Source organism: Phaethon aethereus (genome assembly GCF_964289735.1).
Source record: "Phaethon aethereus genome assembly, chromosome: 1".
In the NCBI taxonomy this organism is placed as follows: domain Eukaryota; kingdom Metazoa; phylum Chordata; class Aves; order Phaethontiformes; family Phaethontidae; genus Phaethon; species Phaethon aethereus.
The window spans coordinates 13,486,007-13,505,506 of NC_138575.1; the positions used below are offsets into that span (position 1 = coordinate 13,486,007).

At 39.2% G+C, this 19,500-nt stretch overlaps 1 protein-coding gene across 2 annotated transcripts in view; it reads left to right on the forward strand.

Annotated features, from left to right (window-relative positions):
• The window catches only part of MAGI2 (membrane associated guanylate kinase, WW and PDZ domain containing 2), a gene marked incomplete at both ends in the record, with an annotated part of 789,860 nt that overhangs the window by 631,513 nt on the left and 138,847 nt on the right, over positions 1-19,500 (forward strand). The window contains 3 exons of one of the 2 annotated variants that reach the window (XM_082004503.1): positions 1,617-1,738; positions 2,363-2,491; positions 3,188-3,370. In XM_082004503.1, the coding sequence (XP_081860629.1) occupies positions 1,617-1,738; positions 2,363-2,491; positions 3,188-3,370 (434 nt within the window). The remainder of the gene's footprint in view (positions 1-1,616; positions 1,739-2,362; positions 2,492-3,187; positions 3,371-19,500) is intronic. The other variant, XM_082004504.1, reaches the window with a different exon arrangement.

Below are 19,500 nucleotides of genomic sequence, written 5' to 3' on the forward strand. Positions count from 1 at the left end.
ACCCTGACAATTACCGGTGGTCTAAGTAGAAAGAAAAAGTGTAGGAACCAAAAGCCTACAGTCTTAAACAGCCTGTCTGAAGGAGGAAAGAAATAAAAGAGGCTTTCTCTGTCTGCAGCATAGATCAAAATTTACAAGAAAACTATTAATCAAAATTTTAGAGTATGAGAGTAAGTTAGCAGCCACTTGAATGAGTTATAGACATGTTAACAAAGTAGCAACTCCAGGATTTATCACATTTACTTGCTCTCATTATATCAAATGTTCTTTTACATGACTGGAAATCTTTCCACTGCATTAGCTCTGGCCACTAAATTCTGATTTTCCAAGTGTATTGCACTCCCATAGGACTTGCTGCCTTTCCTCTACCTCACTTCTTAATGGCAATTCTGCTTACTTTCTTTGAAGCAGTGGTAGCATCTGAATCCCAAGGGACCAGAAAAGTGCTTAATGTGGCCTAAAAGTTCATCTCAATATAAATTGAAGTTACTCAACCCTTTTTCAACTTTCAAAAGTTCCCAGGTCACCTATCCAACTTCTTAAGGACCGTGACTGGGATTGGATTTTCAGAAGAACTCAATACATAGTAGCTCAGTGAGAACAAATAAGGAGTGACATGTTTGAAAACTTGCCCTTCTGTACATACGCATTTATTTCCCCAGAACAATGTTTGCAGCACAAGCCCCTTTACTTGGCTGCGATCCTGTCATGATCCCAGCTTGCAGAGCTGTTCAATGCAGCCTACTAAATTGCTTTGCCTTCTTCAGAAAACATGTGAAACATATCACAGGACAGGATTGTAGCATTATTCATTGACTGATAAGATGTATGCTTTAAATTAAAGAATTAAAATCAAGGATATGATGAGATTATGTAGTTTAGATAGTAGTTCTAAACACAATACAGAAAGTTAGCAGTGTAATGACAGACATACTTACTGACTTGTATGAAATGTAAACCATCAAGAATAAAATGTGTACATTAACTTTTTTTCTATTTCCTATATTTATCTATGTAGTTCTAATCTACCATCTGACTCTAGTTTCTGCAACATCCAATTTTTCTGCTCAGCTGAGCAGATGTATACCATAGAATTAAAAAGAAATCATCTTCAGTTTATTTTCTAAGTTAGATTTATTTCTAAGTTGCGATCACAAAAGCATTCTGTATTCTAGGCTTTACCTTTCCTGCAACTGATTAAGTAATTTTACTTACAGCTAATCAATAATACACAAAACTGGTCCAGACCCTTTGAATCATGCGCAGAACAATACTTGTACCAAAGACTGAAAAACTGCCATTGTAACATGCTTCAGCAGTACTGCTATTTAATATTTAGTCCCATAGATCAAAACCATCTGTCTGTAGCAGAGTTCAGCATATTGAAAAGACAGGCCACTTCTCAGTGCCGTTCATTACGCGATGAGCTAGACTCTGCATTTCTCATCCCCAACAAAATTGTGTGGAGTATAAGGGACATGCTCAGGCCCATTGGGGTATCATAACAGTTTTGCTCTCTGACCACACACGCCTAAGTCACATACAGCATCCTACTGTGAAAATGGTAATTTTCCCCAATTGAACCCAGTTTTTAATCAAAACCAAATTTTTTCCAGCCACATAAATAGAAGAACACAATTTGAAAACCCTGTCCTAGAAGCAAAAAGGAAGCTACAGCAGCATAACATGCCCAACGCAGAACTTGGAACAAAGCCTATGCAGGCCCAAGGTTTCCGAGGTACAGTACCATGTCAGCTATCTTAGTTAAGATGAAAGATCCTGCTCTCCTGTTTATGTGACAATGATTTTGTCATAGTCTGATTAAAAGAGTAGTGTTGCCAATGCTCACAATGTTATCGCCTGTCTCCTAGCATTTTTCGCCACTAAATGTCCAAGCTCCCAGAGTTGCGGGACTCATGAGCCACCTAAAATACTCTAACCTTCAGAGGTGCAGAGAAAAGACAGAAAAGTTGACCCTAGTGTTTCCTAAAGGCTGAGAAACAGAAAGCACAATAAGAGCCCCAAAGTAATTTTCTAAATAAAATCATAAATTCTATTCTTGGGAATATACAACTCTGTTGAGCACTCGAGGTTGGTAACACTGAAATAATTAATTGTACTTTCTCTAAATTATCATTAATTGATGTTTTGTATGTTTCTAAGCTAGCTCATCTAGCAAGCATCAATTAAGTTAAATGCCTCAAACGCTGTCTTATAGGAGTTCACAAGAATACAGGCTCTTGGTAACAAAAATTAAGGTGCTTAAATGAGCTGTGTAAGCAGCAAACAGTATTGTTAGAGATGAATAAAGTTTAACATAAGGTTATAGCCAGAGAATGAGGCTTGTTCTCCTTTGTAACAGTAGAAAGCTCCTCATCAACCCTACCTAGACCCAAATTCGCCCACCCGCGCCCTGCTCCCAAGAGGTCCCGCAGCGTGAATGACCTGTCCCAGTGCCGGCGCGACCCCGCCGGGACGCGCGGGCTGCACGGTATGTCCTCCGCTGCCAGCCAGCCCAGCCCCACCGCCGCAGGAGTAGTTGAACTCACAACTTTTGCACCTTCCTCCCACCCTTCCTCACCAAGAGCAGCACGGGAGAGAGGCACGGGGAAACCCCCGCCACCCACACTGCACACCGAGGCACGCGGAGAGGGGACGCGAAGGTTGCACAGCAGTTACAAGTGTCACTCGCTGGATGCCAAAACCGCACGTGTTTGGAAAGATCACCTCACCTAATATTTAGCACTGCTTGTTAAAAAATGGAATAGGATATTCAGGGGATATTTCTTTATTGCGGGTGGGAGGGAGATTATGGAGAATGTATTACTTTGTAGACAAAGCTGAATTTATAGCTTAGGAAAGAGGTTTTAAAGTTACCTCACAGATTATTTTTATTGTTGTAATTATTTTAGCCACACAATATCCACTTCTAAATGTATTTCTAATATGAAAGAACATTTATAACTCCCCACTTATGGCTGATCAGCCATAGTTAAGAAATATGTCTTAAGCTTTGTGTTAATATAAGAACTCACAAATATTCTTTTTCCTGGGATGCCTGCACTCTTGATTTCCTTGATCTTCATACACTGTCACCTGCTGTCAGCCAATATTGTTATCCACTGTCCCCACTGTATTATGACTAGATCAGAACTTTTGTCTTTCTTGTTTCTGTTGACTGATGTAGAAAAACCGCTCTTCACCCGTGATGCATCACAGCTGAAAGGGACTTTCCTCAGCACAACTCTTAAGAAAAGCAACATGGGTTTTGGATTTACTATCATTGGTGGGGATGAGCCGGATGAGTTTCTCCAGGTGAAGAGTGTAATTCCTGATGGGCCTGCAGCACAAGATGGGAAAATGGAAACAGGTAATTCAGATGGTTCCTCTGTTCTTTTATATGAGAAGAAGAATGAGACACAGATTTATGGGTCTCACTCCTCCCATAAATGCATACATTTTTCCATATTACTTTGTGTTAATATGTAATACATCTGCTCTACAAGATAAACTTCTCAGATAAAACTTCCATGTAATTTTTCTTTCTAATAATGCCAGTAGCTTATTTTTTCGCATTTCACAATATTTTAAGGGAGAAAAGATCTCTGCATTCTCCTGCATAAAAATGGGATGTGATGTTATTTGGTTTATAGGCTGCTTACTCAAGGGGAGTCTCTGCATGGAAAGAAAAAGAGACAGGAAGAGAGAGCACAGACTACTAAGTGTGAATTTATTTCTTTAGAAAGGATGGTAATCAAAGTCAGATCTGATCCAACATTGTTCTCATTAGAACCATCAAAACAAGAGTTTTCAGTGTGGCGTATGGACACGTAGGCATCTGTGGCCTACTAATAAAGAAACTGTGAAAACTAAATAAAAGAAACTTCCTCTGAAGAGATTTAAAGCGGTTCTTAAGATCTGAATCACCACTGGAAATATTTTCATGTCCACAGATTGATAAAGATTGCAAACCACTGTCTTAAAGGTTTGGAGGGTCACATCAGGTCTATAAACAGATGAAACATTTTGGGAGGAAGATTAACTCAGTTTCCAAAACAGCTATCATCTCCTGTAGGAGAAGACAATCAAAGAATAATAGCATGATTTCGGTGGACAGGGACCTCCAGTCACCAACCTCCTGCTCAAAGCAGGGCTAACTTTGTGGTTGGATCAGATTGCTCAGGGCTTCATCCATGGCACTTTAGAAAATTTTATAGGACAGAGATCCCATAGCCTCTATGGGCTTCTGTCCCAATACTTAACAACTTTCATGATGAAGATTTTTGTTCTTTAGATCCAGTTGGGATTTCCACTGGTGCAACTGATTACTTAGGCTTGTGTTTGTGCAGCCGGGTCACTGTGCACCGTCTCTCCCTAGCAGTCCCAGTTCCCCAGATACTAGTCAAGCTGTACGCTGGTACTGGGACATGTGCATAATTTTTCCTTCCATTTCTCACCAAAACTTTATGGAAGAAATGCTAGTTTGGGATTTATGTTGTCTCTGCAGCAAACTAAGTTCACGGTGGCCAGAGTCACCGTGAAGATAAGAGAATTTCCTTAGCCTGTGACAGCTCACTGTGGATGGACCACAGCAGTAGAGCTGGATCCTTTTAGTGTGTTACAGTTCAGGAGGCAGACACATAAGCACACAGAGGCACCAATAATATGGGTGGAATATTCCCAAGTGATTCTTCTGGAAATTCCCTTTCATCCTTCTTGTGTTGTAGCAAAGAAATTATCTGGACTATCGTATGTTAGAATAAATCACCCTGAACACTAGTTTATTTTGTAGGACTCTCCAGGACTTTGCAAGAAGGAAGTGTGAAGTTTGTGAAAAGCATTATTTTTAAAACACCACAATTTTCCTCACGTCTTATATTACAGCTGGCATGATGTTTCTGATGCCAAATAGATAAACAGATAATTTACATAAAGAAGTAAAATGTAAGAAAGAAGTAGAATATAGATTGTTGGCATTGGTTTTATAAAAAAAAATTAGTCTAACAGCTTTTTAAGTCTCAACTATTGTTGTTATTTTAACTTAATGCAATTTGAATCCCAAAGGTAAAGCTAAGTTAAGCTGATTAAGTGAACAAGGTATACAACAGACCTGAAGTTCATGAGATTTTAGGAACATGAACTTCATTTTTCCTAATATTTTCATATTACCTACTACACTGCATGAGAGTTTTTCCTTGCTTGTCATAGTTTAGCATTCTCAGATCCAGCACTCAAATCTAGTTACTTGCTAATCTGTCTTAATTGTGGGCTGGTTATTAGTGAACTTCTTCATTTGGAGTTCTTTTCACTGGAAAAGAGAGTATCCTTGCAACTTACCTAAATTTTGATGTTGAAATTGAATATGGGTGTCATAATACTGTTGATGGTGGTTATTGTAGCCATGGATTGTGATGAGAATATCTAGAAAAAATGTGCTTTAAAATACATAGAAATAAGATTGATTTTTTTTCCAAGGTAATTAATTCAACTATATTAAGAATGCAAGACAGAAATGTACATTCAAATATAAAATCACTCTATAATTATGTGAGCCCAATATGTACAAAATTACATCTCAAAATAAATTCTGGACTCAAATGTCTGCATTTTTGAGAAGAGTGACAGAATTCTGCTATAAAGTAATTGGAGAATCTCAGGCTAATGATTGTGGCAACTAACATGGTTTCTATGAACATTTGAAGTGAATTCTAAATATGATAATGGTAAAATGAAAAAATATATTTAAGGTCAGAATATTTATAAAAGCACTGCTCAGCAATGTGTTTCTATTTCCTGATATCTTATTCAGCCATTTTATAACTTAAACAACTGCAGATATGAAAGCCTCCCATGTTCCATCAATAGCATTTTGTTCATAAAACTGTTAAAATCTTATGTTTTAAAATTATTTGAAATCACATGTATACCTTTTGTTTGTGAGGTTACCATCACTGGATGATGAATAGAGCTTTTAAAATAGATTTTATTTATTCTTGTGACACGAACTGTGTAGTGTTGTGCAATTTATGTGCACTCCAGCTATGATCACACGCATAGGAGGCTTTGATAAATGATCAAAATATCATATTGTGGCAGTACGGCATCATAGTAGAAAGCCTGAGGACAGTGGCACTATGATCTGTGAAGCAACCTGGGTGTAAGGGATAACCACAGGTGCTGGTGCTCCCAGCGTGATACAACTCTGGAGCCTTTCCTTTGAAAGGCTAATACTTTTCTTTTGCCAAGCGGTGAACAAAATCCTAGTGTTTTAGACCTACATCAGATATGGGGGGAAAAGGAAGAAAAGGTACCATCTCCTTCATCTTACCCAATCTTGGCCACAGGCTGAAGACACCAATGCTGTACTTTATGCTAATTGTTAAAGAAACAAGCTCATAGAAAACTTATATTGTAACTTTGGCTTACTTCTCCACCCAAAACCTAATGTAGGGCTCAGATACAAAAGCTATTCAAAAAGAAGGGTGAATCTATGTGAGATGTTATTGTCACCCTTTTAACACGACACAGTGATTTCACCTGCAGGTTTCATAGGGAAACGAGTGTGGGTTTCATCCCTGGGAAGATGGAAGCAGCTGCCTGGCTGTGCCTTGGCATTGCTGTGATGCTATGAAACAACTAAAGCAGTGAGGCAAACGGAGTGCCCTGAGATGCAACAAGAGGTATCTGAGGTCCTGGTGATCTAACACCACCACTCAGAGCCCAGTGCTGGGCACGAAGAGGTAGCTATAATTGCCCCAGACCCACAACAAACCTCACAAGCAGATTCAGAGGAACTACATCTCAGTGGATGAGTCAAAACTAGCCAAAACTACATTCCTGATCCCATTTGCCAGATGTTTCAGAATTCCTAAGGGTTATTATACCCTCGTGTAAATCTAGCATCTGCAAGCTAATGGCTGTTAATAATACTGCAAATGCCTTTCTAGGACATGTTTTAACATTTGGAGCTCAGTCAAGCTGCTAGATATGAAGATTACACTCTACAGCATATCCATCTACCTCAAGACAGCCTAGGAGCTGGTACCACGTTCTTTCCTGAGAGGTTACATGGCTTTGTCTTGTCTGAAGCCTCACACTGCCGACAGAAAACTGTCTGCGTTTAAGAGGCCCCTGTATCCCATTAAAATGCTGAGTGAACGTCACTGGTAAAAGTCTGCATCTACATGAAAAGATTTTTATACAGTGAGTGATTTTGAATGACTGCTGTTCTAAGGCAAACAAAGATTTAGGCCTGCGGCTGAGTCAGATAAAAGCTCAAGCTGCAAAGGCAGAAACATTCCTACAGTTCTCAAGGTTATTCAATGGACTAGATAAACTGAAACACTCCCACATAATCAAACTCAGGAAAGATTCTCTGCACATTTCAGTGAGTTCCAGTTCCTCTAGTGAAAGTTTCCAGGAAACAGCTCAAAGACATGGTGCACAAGTGATTAATTGAGGCTGTTGATGACCCTTCTGAACAATGAATAACTATGGTCTTTGCAGGTTGAACTTTCCAGAAACATATATACATCTGTGATGAGTTGTCATAGCTCAACAGTGTGAATCCCCATTCACAACAGGGGAATTCCCATTCCCAAGAAATGGGAAATATGCTCTTTCATTTCATCAGCCAAGCATACATTTGGCCAGCTCCAAGATGCTACATCATCTGTAAACAATACAGATTTGGGCCTTTTTAGATGTTATTCTCTCAGGAATGGTAGCTTCACTACATTAGTTAATCTATTCTAGAGATAACAATTCATATATGTATGATAAAGTTCAGCTAACAAATATTGATGTCTACAGGACAGATACCTACACCTACCATGTGAGTAGACATCTACCACTTTTTGATGACTGTATTAGGATGAAATCCAGAGACTTGAGATGTAGAGTCTAAAGATCGTTCCCATATCTACCACTCAGAATTTCTACTGCACCTGAGAGATCTCCAACGGGAGTGAGTCAGCTGTTAGAAATACTGAAAGGAGTGACCTGTGGCCTTGCTGCTATCTGTGGGCCTACCATCAAGACCCATGACAATCTTCTATACATGATGAATTTTTCAAGAAGCTGAGGTTACTCTAAATGTATGCAAATTGGAGAAACTGCACTCTTGTTGATCTACAAAGTCATAAATGTTGTTATTCACTTGAATAAGAACAAAACTAAAGCCATTATCAGGTGGCTGGCCCTACAATGTCACTAGGCTTAGGGAATAATTATCTAGTCATCATTCATGCATATTTTTGCACAATAAGGCTAATATCTCACAATCTCTGTAAAAAGTACTCAGGACAGAAGGAATTGAGGACATCTGCAAAAGGATGCATTTTTACAAGTTCAAACAGATCCTTAGTTCTGTTCCCTGTTTGTCCATTGTCAGTTCAGATGAACAAACCATTATCTTAGAGATATCTCTCAGATCAGATGAGATGCAAACTATCCAGTTTAAGCAACACCACAAAAGGTGAACTATGCATGCACAAGGAATGCCTTCAATCCAAAGCAACAAATAATATGTAACAATTTTTTTTTAAATTTTTTTGCAGTCATCTGGGAATGTAAGTACTGTCAGAATATCCCTACATGACAGCATATCATGACCACACACCACTGTACCTGTCTTCTTTTTCAAACAGCTCAAGTCTCTCTCATGTGCAATCAGTCAAGATCCATATGACAATATTCTCCTTTACAATATTCCCCCTCCATGGTAGCTGACTGTTTACCACAGTTGTCATCTCAAGAAGTTCACTGACCAGGAGGAACTCAGTGAGGAACTGGTCACACACATATGTAGGACTTCATTTCCACAATAGCACAAGCTGTCTGAAATTTAGCACCTCCCTGACACCCTATGACCACCTTATCCAGTGGCACCTGGAAGTCTGTCCTCCCAAAATTAAGGCATTGCGTTAGGAACATGGGAGATTGTGCTACTCATCGGACTGCTGAGGAAGGAGTATCTTTTCATTATCTTTGTGCATCTCCAGGCTTAAAAACTCTTAATATATACCAAGGCCTCACCAAGTGTCAGTCTTGCAGCTGCAAGCTTATGCCACGTGGCACGCCTGTGAGAGTGGAGCAGCATACGTAAAACCAGCTTGTGTTATCAGCTTCCCTTCATACCCTTGCTTTGTTTGGAAGTTAGGATGTTTCATGTGAACCATCAGTGGTCTCTTGTCTCCCCATTTCAGTCTAGCTAAGACCCAAGATCTCTCTCTCTCTTCAGATGTTGCCAGGGAAAATCAACTGTTTGGAAAGTAGCTAGCAGCAGTAACAAAAAATATTTCAGTCATCATGGAGAGTGAAAATTTCTCCCACCTGTGTTAGGCCAGTCAGTGTGGATTTGTGTTATGTTTACTGCTTGTGTTCCTACTCCCTCCAGCACAGGCAGCTGAGGAAACAGTGGAAATCAGAGCAGAAACAGTATATTTGCATCATGTACAACCAAAATCTTTGCATTCAGTTCAGCCACGGCGCCCACAGTTCCTTTCACCAGCGACATTTTCCTTTTTGTGAGCCAAACCAGGAGTAACCATTTGGTAAAACCTCAACCTGGATTTCTAAAACCAGTCTTCTTTCATTTCACAATTTAATTTGGCTTTTCAAGGAAAGGCGATTGAGAGGGCATTTGAACTGGAACTGCAATGTGAATGGTCTTCACACCCTACGTGAGGACGGAGCTAATCAATGCCCTGCTAGCTCGTAGCTGCGACGGCCATCCAGGGGCTTCACTTTGTGTTCTTTGTGCAGCATGTAGCATCCCACTTCGTTCAATCCGCTTTATATTTCTCACCATAAAAGCTTGCATATCTCATGTAACTAATGCCAAAACTGTTCAAGAGGTGTACAGGTAAAATTAACCCTGACTTTTAAGAATCCTCCCAAGGTAGACTGATGCAGTGTTGCTAGTCCTCAAAATTTTGTCCCGAATCTCTCTGTAACCAGAATTCTTAAAGCACAACTCTTTTTTTCTTTTTAAAAGGTGACTAAATGTGAATCTTAGCTTCAGTTTTACAAGATAAAAGTTTCTATTCCCCTAGTTGCAGAAGAAAGTTCTGAAGTATGACCACATTATACTTACGAGGTTTCAAACAGAAAGCAAAAAAAAAAAAAAAAAAAAAAAAAGCCAATTTTACTGTTTATTTGATATTATGTATTGAGACGGCCACTTTAGCTGGGGGAAGGGATATGACTTGTGGTTTTGAATGCTTGAGGGTGACAGTAAAAATAATACTTGCATTTTGGGAATATTCAAATCAATGAAGAACTTGGTAGCAGAAAGATATTCTTTTTCAACTCCCCTTTCTTTTCTATTTTAAAGTAGGAAATTCAATAAACTCTGCATGTAAATAGACAAATCAGAAGATAGCGCTTAGGTTGCTAGAAATTTTTAGCACTTGTGCTATTTTTTCTAATATTAATTTTCCATTATATTTTTTGTTTTATTGCTTTCATATAAAATTAGCTTTCTACAGTGGTCACATTAATTTGTAAATTGTAAATAAAAAATGTAAATAAACCTGTAAATTGCTTTTCACATTAACCAAAGACCTGGGAAAAGTGTCCACTTCTGTCAAAAGGTTACTGAATTCTAATCTTCATGAGGTTCCTATTTTAGTGTTCTCGTATTTTTATTCTTTTGGTACTCACTAGATTGTTAGATACTCATTGAATGATAGCCAGTACAGACATGAGCCTAGACTAAAATATTTGTATCCATATTTTGTATACCACACACTGTTAAGGTCTACATCAGAGTCTTTGTGTGCATCTTGTCAGATTTGTTTGGTTGGCTGGTGTGATTTCAATAGCCTTGTGTTCTCTCATATGTCACTATCTTTTATGCCTGGTACAGAGTTGGAGCTTGAGTTCCTGTTGCCTATCTATCTATCAAGCTACTGAGCATTCATTAAGCACTGCATATAAATCTTTACTATTAAAACCATTCTACTTTGCATAAATATTCCTCGAGGTACGAAGAGCGCCATTGATTTTTTTAGCCCTGTCATTTGGTTATTCCCTTGAAGTCTTCAATTAAGATTATTTATAGAAACTGGAAGAGCAATGTAGCAGAGCTTCTAACTTGGATTTCAAAATGCTTCTGAAAATGGACAGTATGTTCTTTAAGTCACAGGAATAATTAGAAAAAAAGTGCTTAGGAACATCTTGTCTTCACCTCAACATTGTCTCGCTTCATGGGGTGATTCTGTTTCTGCATTACTAGTACAAATGGGACTCAGTGGTCTCTGACTCTGTATCTTGATTTTTCACCATATAGTTTGCCATAATTTAGAAATTTTGGCAATCTTCTATCTTAAGCTTTAGGCTTAGTACCTTAATTCAAGGTGATTCAAAACACCACATTAAGGAGGATAGATCCCCAAGTACAGTGTCAATAAGGATTAAAAGGTTGTCTTCAGCATAGAACTGAGTCTACCCACATTTGGGGTGCAATTCAGATGCATAAACATAGGTGTCCAGTGCCATTAAAAGTGCCGGAGATCCCACCTAGCCTCCTCCTGCCCTTCGAGGAAGCAGTCTCTTGTAAGTCCTGTGTTGTACCTGCAAGTCCCACTAGACACCTATTTAAGCACCCACATTCCTCCTTCAATGTCTTAAGAGGTGTCCTGGTTTCAGCCAGGATAGAGCTGGTTTTCTTCACAGAAGCTAGTGTGAGACTGTGTTTTGGATTTGGGATGAGAAACTCTTGATAATGTGCTGATGTTTTGGGTTGTTGCTGAGCAGTCAAGGACAGTCTAGGCTGGGGGTGCCCGGGGAGCTGGGAGGAGACACAGCCAGGACAGCTGACCCAGGCTGGCCAAAGGGATATTCCCTACCATACGACGTCATACCCAGTACATAAACTGGAGTTAGCTGGGGGGCGGGAATCGCTGCTCGGGGACGGGCTGTCGATCACCGGGTGGTGAGCAATTTCTGTATTGAGCATCACTTGTTCTGGTACATTCCTTTGTCGGCGTTATTGTTGTTGTTATCATTGTTATTTCTTTCTCTCTTTCTGTCCTATTAAACTGTTTTTATCTCAACCCACGAGTTTTTTCCCAATTCTCTCCCCCGTCCCACCGGGGGAGGGGGAGTGAGCGAGCGGCTGCGTGGTGCTTAGCTGCCGGCTGGGGCTAAACCACGACAGTGTTAATAGACTCCTTTGTTTTTCCTTATCATCTATTACAGCAAGCAATGATTGAATCGTTACTGTAATAATAACTCTTTTCTGACAATTTTAAGGTTATTTGATTCCCCTAGCCTAATTCAAAGCTTACACCTGTGGTTTTATGAACACTTAAAAGAAATGGTAAAAACTCTTTTAAACTTAATAGGCTTAATTTTCCCCATTTAGCCATTCAAACAACATTATAAGAAGTCTAATGGTTGAGTTCAGCCATATACTGTTGATTATAAATTCATTCTCATCTCCAGCACTTATAATATTTTGGTTCAGATATTATTGGTGCCCATAAAATATATAACAGTATCAGGATTGAATAATATACGTAACTTGTTTTCTTCCCTATAGTGACTCTTCTTCAAAAGACTCATTTTTTTTCCAAGTCCAGACAATGCACAGAAATGCAGCAGGAATCTGAAAAGAACAGCAATCTTTCATTTTGCTTTGATAAAATCCATATTTATACACAGGAGACAACTCATAGTATGCATGGTTTATGGCACTTATTTAATTTTGAAAGAAATTCACATTTGTTGAAGTCATGGTTTAACCCCAGCCAGCAACTAAGCCCCACGCAGCCACTCGCTCTCTCCCACACAGTGGGACAGGGTAGAGAATTGGAAGGGTAAAATTGAGAAAACTCATGGGTTGAGATAAAGACAGTTTAATAGGTAAAGCAAAAGCTGCACACGCAAGCAAAGCAAAACAAGGAATTCATTCACTGCTTCCCATGTGCAGACAGGTGTTCAGCCATCTCCAGGAAAGCAGGGCTGCATCACGTGTAATGGTTTCTTGGGAAGATGGATGCCATAACCCCAAACATCCCTTCCACCCTCTCATTCTTCCTTGTCCCAGCTTTATATACTGAGTATGATGCCATATGGCATGGAATATCCCTTTGTCCAGCCTGGATCAGCTGTCCCAGCTGTGTCCCCTCCCAGCTTCCCATGCACCCCCAGTCTTCTCACTGGCAGCCCAGCACGGGAGGCTGGACAGTCCTTGACCACTTAGCAAAACGCAAAACATCAGCATGTTATCAACATTTTCTCATCCCAAATCCAAAACACAGCCTCACACCGTCATCTATGAAGAAAATTAACTTTATCCCAGCTGAAACGAGGACAATTGACACTAAATTTTGATCTATGTTTATCATTCCTAAGAATAATAATATGTGCTTGCTGCTTGAAACCATAAAATATTGGACTTGTAAATAGGTGAAGTTTGGGGTTATGTAAATGTGCTGCATAATCTTCTGCAGAAGAGAGTATATAAGCAGATCTGCTTAGACATACTAGGTTATTTCTAATGGCTAAGCCATTAGAGCAACTCTTCCAGACCATAGAAAGTTGAACATGTTTGATTAGAGATGGCTGAGGTCTGAACGTGTCCAGCTATGCTAGATACCACACGTACAACACTTACTGTCTTTTTATCCAATTGTTTCACCTTTAACCAGCTTTTCACTGCATTTATGTTTTTATTTAACACAGAAACCAAAGGTGAAGCAATTTGATGGGAAGAGAGGACATACTAGAGCTACAATCTATGATAATATAAGCAATTTGTCTCTTATGGACAAATGCAACACAAACCATATACACAAGGTGTACACACTCTGTTTAACATAAACTGCTGATCTCTGTAACAAGAGTAAATGGCGATCTTCTGGTGCTCAAAGGTGCCATGTCTTTAGCAGAGGATGAAACCAAAGAGAAATCAAGAAACATGGTAAAGTAAGATATAAAAGAGTAAAGGTGGAAAATGCAGAGAGAATATTTGGAACATGAACTATTCCAGTATGAGCAGCCTCACTTTTCTATTAATTCAAGGTCTGACTCCATGGAAAACATGGCCACAAGGTCCAAAACAGCAGACAAGGCTACTAGAATGACGTCATACGTATTACAGTATGCAAAATACAAAGGCAGAAGAAATGTTAAATGATTTTCTTTCTGTCTACTATCACATACTAAGATACTTTTATCCCACTTTACTCTTCATATTGTCATACACCAAACCAGAGTGTATGAAAAGTCTCAGAAGCCCATAAATTCATTCTTCAATCTGAACTCCATTATACATAATCCTCACATTTATTAGGACAATTTTTGTAAGTTTTGCAAGTTGCCAGTTGTGTAAGCAGAGTGCAATGAACTCAGTGGTTGCCAAAATTGCTACAGTTGCAGAAATAACTTTTCTCCTATCAAATGTAATTAACATCTATCTCTCATGATTTGGCTGTTTGTATGAACAGACAAAAATATACATTGAAAATAATAGTCATCATCTTCTCATGTACCATTTCATTCAATAAATAATGACAATTTATTGCTTAACAAGAAGAATGATCTGGGAGGGGGGAAAGAGCTTCATTCTATATAAAGAGATGACAGGGAAAGTGAGAACTTCATATTGCACCAATGAAATTAATAATCTAGAACTGCACTTTTCAATATGATCAGCCATGCCACCTTCAATTTTCTTTTAATTTTGTTGTTTTGGTATATAAGACTTCATAATACCATTCAATTAATCGGAACAAAAAGTAAACATTCACCTGAATTTCAGATTTCTGTTAATTTTGTATTAAAAATTAAATAGATTAAGAATGCATAATCACCTCTCTGCCTCTATATTTGTGTAACCAAATACAATCTCTATTTATATTAAAATCTGAGAGTTCAGAAATTCAGTTCTTCATTTGCCTTTAAATACCCTTTGAGCACAGATTTTAAAGCTAAAATTTAAAGCAAATTTTAAACCCTTTGAAAATGTATAGAATAAATTAAGTAATGACTTTCAAGATACAATTTCTGCTGTATATTTAGAATGGGAAATATCTTTCCTGATAGCAAATATTTTACTCAAACAAATTAGTTAAAATCCCTGTACCTGAATTTCCCCATCCAAGAGGAGAAATAGTCATTTTAGACGTTTGTGAAGTCCAATAATTATTGCAGTTAGCAACTCCCATAACTACTACAAATGTTACTGAAGAGAAGTCTAATGGAGTTCAGCTTAAGATATTTAGGCTGACTATTGTATACGTCCAATTGTGCAGTATACATTAAAACAGGAATCTGTGCTCAATCACATGTAGATTTTGTCAGAGTTTCTCATTTGATGCATGGCATGAAGTAAAAATAACCAGAGTTGCATTAGAGATGAAGAAACATTTCCAGGCATATAAATCATATTCCAGGAGCTTTGTGAACCTTTAACTAATGGAGGCTACAGAGACATTTCAGGCAATTTTGTTATGATTTCACTTCTAAAGCATCTTTCATTGTCTATTGCCAGAATCAGGATATTAGCACGGCTGCACCTCCCATCTCACCCTCTTTAGCTGTTCACATAACCTTTGTCAGAAGAGCAAAGTTTGTTCCAGCATTTCCACAACAACCTCTTTGTAATTGATGATTCTGACATTTTTAAAAAATGGCTTGTTTGTTTAAAAACCTGTAATGAAAATTTCTCAATAACGTAAGGAGCACTTTTCAAACCAGTAGGCGGGCATGAAGTTAATCCTGATGAAAAGTGAGAAGTCCCTGGAAAATTTCATCCAGCCTTTCTTCTTTCCACCCCACAAAAGTCTTCTCCCCCTCTAGCAGTCACGTAAGCGTGCTGTTTATTCTGCGTGGGTGAGCAGAGGTGGAGCTGGAGATGCGGTGCTGCTGCCATAGGCGCCGTGCAGGCAGCAGCGGGAGCTGCGCAGGCAGCGCTCGCTTCGGCTCGCCGCCCCTTCCAGTAGATGCCACAGGGGAGTGGTGCCATGGTGGCAGAGCCAGGCTCCCCTAACACCGCTCCTCCGTCATGCCCAGGTCAGCAAGGACTGTGTACGGGAGCCAGACAAATCCTTGGTGACGGGATCTCAGACGCTTTGCTGGGTGTCAGCCATCAGCCTCAGATGGTGACTAGGTTGGGGTGGGAGAAGAGGGTCCCGTCTCTAGAGGCCAGATACAGGACTGGGAGAAAACTGACTGGACCAGTTTTTGCTGGAGTTGAAGATGTGACAACTTGTTTTTCTTCTGCAGGGAGGCAGGGAGAAAAGACAGCAATTTTATGCTCAGAGATGGCTGGAGAGTGGGTGTTTATATGCATGTGTGTGCTTGTGTAGAAGGAGGTGGGAGAGGGGAGGGCAAGGTACTAAAGAAAAGAAGAAAAGGAGCTCTGCAAGAAAGGTTTGAGAGCAGTGGTGTGAGTATAGATCTTTTAAACGCTCACACTTTCACTCCTTTTGATGTATTGTTTTCTTCTTCAGCTCCTGATGAAAGTAAATTAAAATTCTTCAACTAATTTCTTCTGCATTAAAATCAGCATCGTTGTACACAGTATTTACTGGGACTTTATTTGCCATACTGAGCATCACCTGTGTATAGCTGAGGAAAAGTCAGATCATATTGGACAACTCTTCTTTTCTTGATAGCTCTATTCCTTGAGAATTTATTCATAGGCTGACAGTGAGTCATGAAGCATGCTGGGTTATGCTGCTGCTGTGTTATTCATGATCTTTTCTATTTTTCCTGTCTGTACACAAAATAACAAGTCTCAATAAGCAAAGACTATCAGCAGCTGATGATTATCAGCCTGAAATCACACCTTTGAACCCTGCGAATCCATCAGCTCTGCAGAAGCTGGCAGGGCTGAGCTGGGGATGCCTGTAACACGGCGAAGGACTGAAAGCACACAAGGAAAATTGGTGGTTTTGCATTGGGGCAGTTCAGAGAAAACAGGCAGCAGAAAGAGGTGGGAAACTGGAAAGAGACGAAATTGAGGTAGTAACGGGAACCTGCCAGTTATAGTTTCATAGAAACATCATTGCAATCGTATGCAAATGAAAGACACACTAGATGTCTTAATGGTCAAGCATTGGAACAGGCTGCCCAGGGAGGTGGTGGAGCCACCATCACTGGAAGTGTTCAAAAAACGTGTAGATGTGGCGCTTCAGGACATGGTTTAGTGGGCAAGGTGGTGTTGGGCTGACGGTTGGACTTGATGATCTTAAAGGTCTTTTCCAACCTTAATGATTCTGTGATTCTGTGATGTGCAAGGTGGCATTAATCACTAGCATGTTAAAGGATTATTCCCCTGATGTTGGCCAGAGCCTTGGCTGGGGCTTTTGGTCCTCATCTTGTTTGATGGAGCCTAGTTGCCTTTCTTCCACTGAAACTTCTAGAAAAGCCCATGTGCCACAGGCAGCCTGGTGGACTCAGGCAGGTTGTCAGGCAACTGGAGAGGAACCATGCAGCCACGGCACAGACACTGCCTCCCATCGGACCTCATCACTGGCCCCAGAAATCACCCATGTATTTAACCTTGTTTAATTAATAGGTCCGTTTGGGGATAGATTCCTCTGTAAAATTCCACATGAAATTTTGCAATGCTATAGTACCAAAATATTTACAACATTTACCTGTTCATACTCTATATCATTTTAGAAAGTTGCTTTATTTTAAGGGGGGTTGTTCTAACAGAGACAAGAGAACGTAAAAGTGCTATTGTTTTACCTCTGGTCATTTTCCAGACAGGTTAGAATGGCAGCATCATTGCTCAGAATTCAAAGAAGCTTTCTGTTCTTTCGGTGGATTGTTTTTGGCAATCTGTTTAGTCTGTCTTATTCCAATTATTTTCTGTATATCAGAGTATATTTTTTAGGCCAAACTTGATTGCATCAAAAGGAAATGCGGTTGGCTATTATATAAGAGATTCAAGTGTTTCTAGTGCAGTTCCCATTTATTTAAAAAATAGTGCTGAATTGTTTTGGGAAATAGGGATAATAAGAAGAATTGTACTTGAACAATTGTTCATGTAAAAAATGCTGCTGCATCCAAAGTGCTGAGCTTACAGATTTTTATTTTAAAATCTGCCGTGTTGTAAACACTATCTTTCGATAGTCTGTTCAGTTCTGAATGTAGGATTGTGATATTTTAAACATTTCGTTTGCTACAAGAATTATGAATTCTGCTTTGCTAGAGCATAATATGTATAATTTCAAGTCAACTGCAAGTAATATTTTTCCAAAAATGTTGGCAAATATTTTTTCTTAAAGTTCAAATTGAAAATAATATGAAAATTAGGTGAAGTAACAAAACCGTTATGTTTCTAATTTTTAGAGGTTTTTTTAATTTAAGTATTCCAGCAAAATAGCCATAAAGTGGCAATTTCTTCCAGTTGACCCCAACCTAGAAAAAAATTCTCAGAAAAAAATATAGTTCCTTGTGTAACATCTTTTTACAAGATATATCTTAACTTTCTCTTTACCAAAACTGCTAGTGATAAGAATATTCTTAAAGTTTGTGAACAATGTGTATGTTTGTAGTGTATATATAGGCATAGATACGGTGGTGCAGCATTACTGGAGCTCCAGCAGTGATACCAGCATCAGCGCTCCCCGAGGCCGCATAGCACTCCACATCTTTTTACAGCAACAACCATTTTCAAAGGCATAATCTCAGCCAGAGTTTCACCTGAGGCATCCAATTCTGTGTCACACTTCCAAATATACAGTTTTTCTAATCACAGTCTTTTAGAGGTAATCCATTATAAAACAATCGTATGTATATGATATGTAGTACAGGTATCTGGATTTATCTAAAAGTGTTAAACAGTCGTATAAAACTGCCTATAATACTAGCAAATGTTGAATGTGCATGATGAAGTGCTTTTATATGTGTACGTCTGTGGGTAGGTGTGCTGAAGGTCTATGTCCGTAAAAATATATATGTGCATGTGTGAATATATATATATTTATATACATATAAATTAAATACAAAATCGATGCCATCTCAGAAAAATTCGCAGTTGTTTCTAGGAACTAGGGGAGGTAGAGGAACTACAATATTATTTCATAATACCAAATATTCTTACAAACTGAGAGGCTCCATGCCATGTAGCAGTCACTTTTACAGTGATCAGCCTGGTCCCAGGGGTATGGATTTCGACTTTCCCATGTAGAAATACATCACGTGCAGATGTTACCTCATTTTGCATGTCTCTGTGAGAATTAGGAGACGATTTTCTTTCACTATGACTTCTGTGTCATCCTTTATCTTGGGTTGATAAAGAAAGCCAAGCTTTCTCTCATTTGGGTCTTCTATCAGTTAAGTGCAGGAGTGGCACCGGCCACAGAAATCACCACCAAGACCTCCCTCTCTCTGTCTCACTCACACACATAACTAGAATGCAGCTGAGGCGAAGAGCCAGACCAAGCGCAGGAAAAAGGAGGATCTGGAACGAAGACCTTAAAGCAAAGGATAAAGTATAAATCGTTGTCTCGATAAAGACTGTATCAATATCTG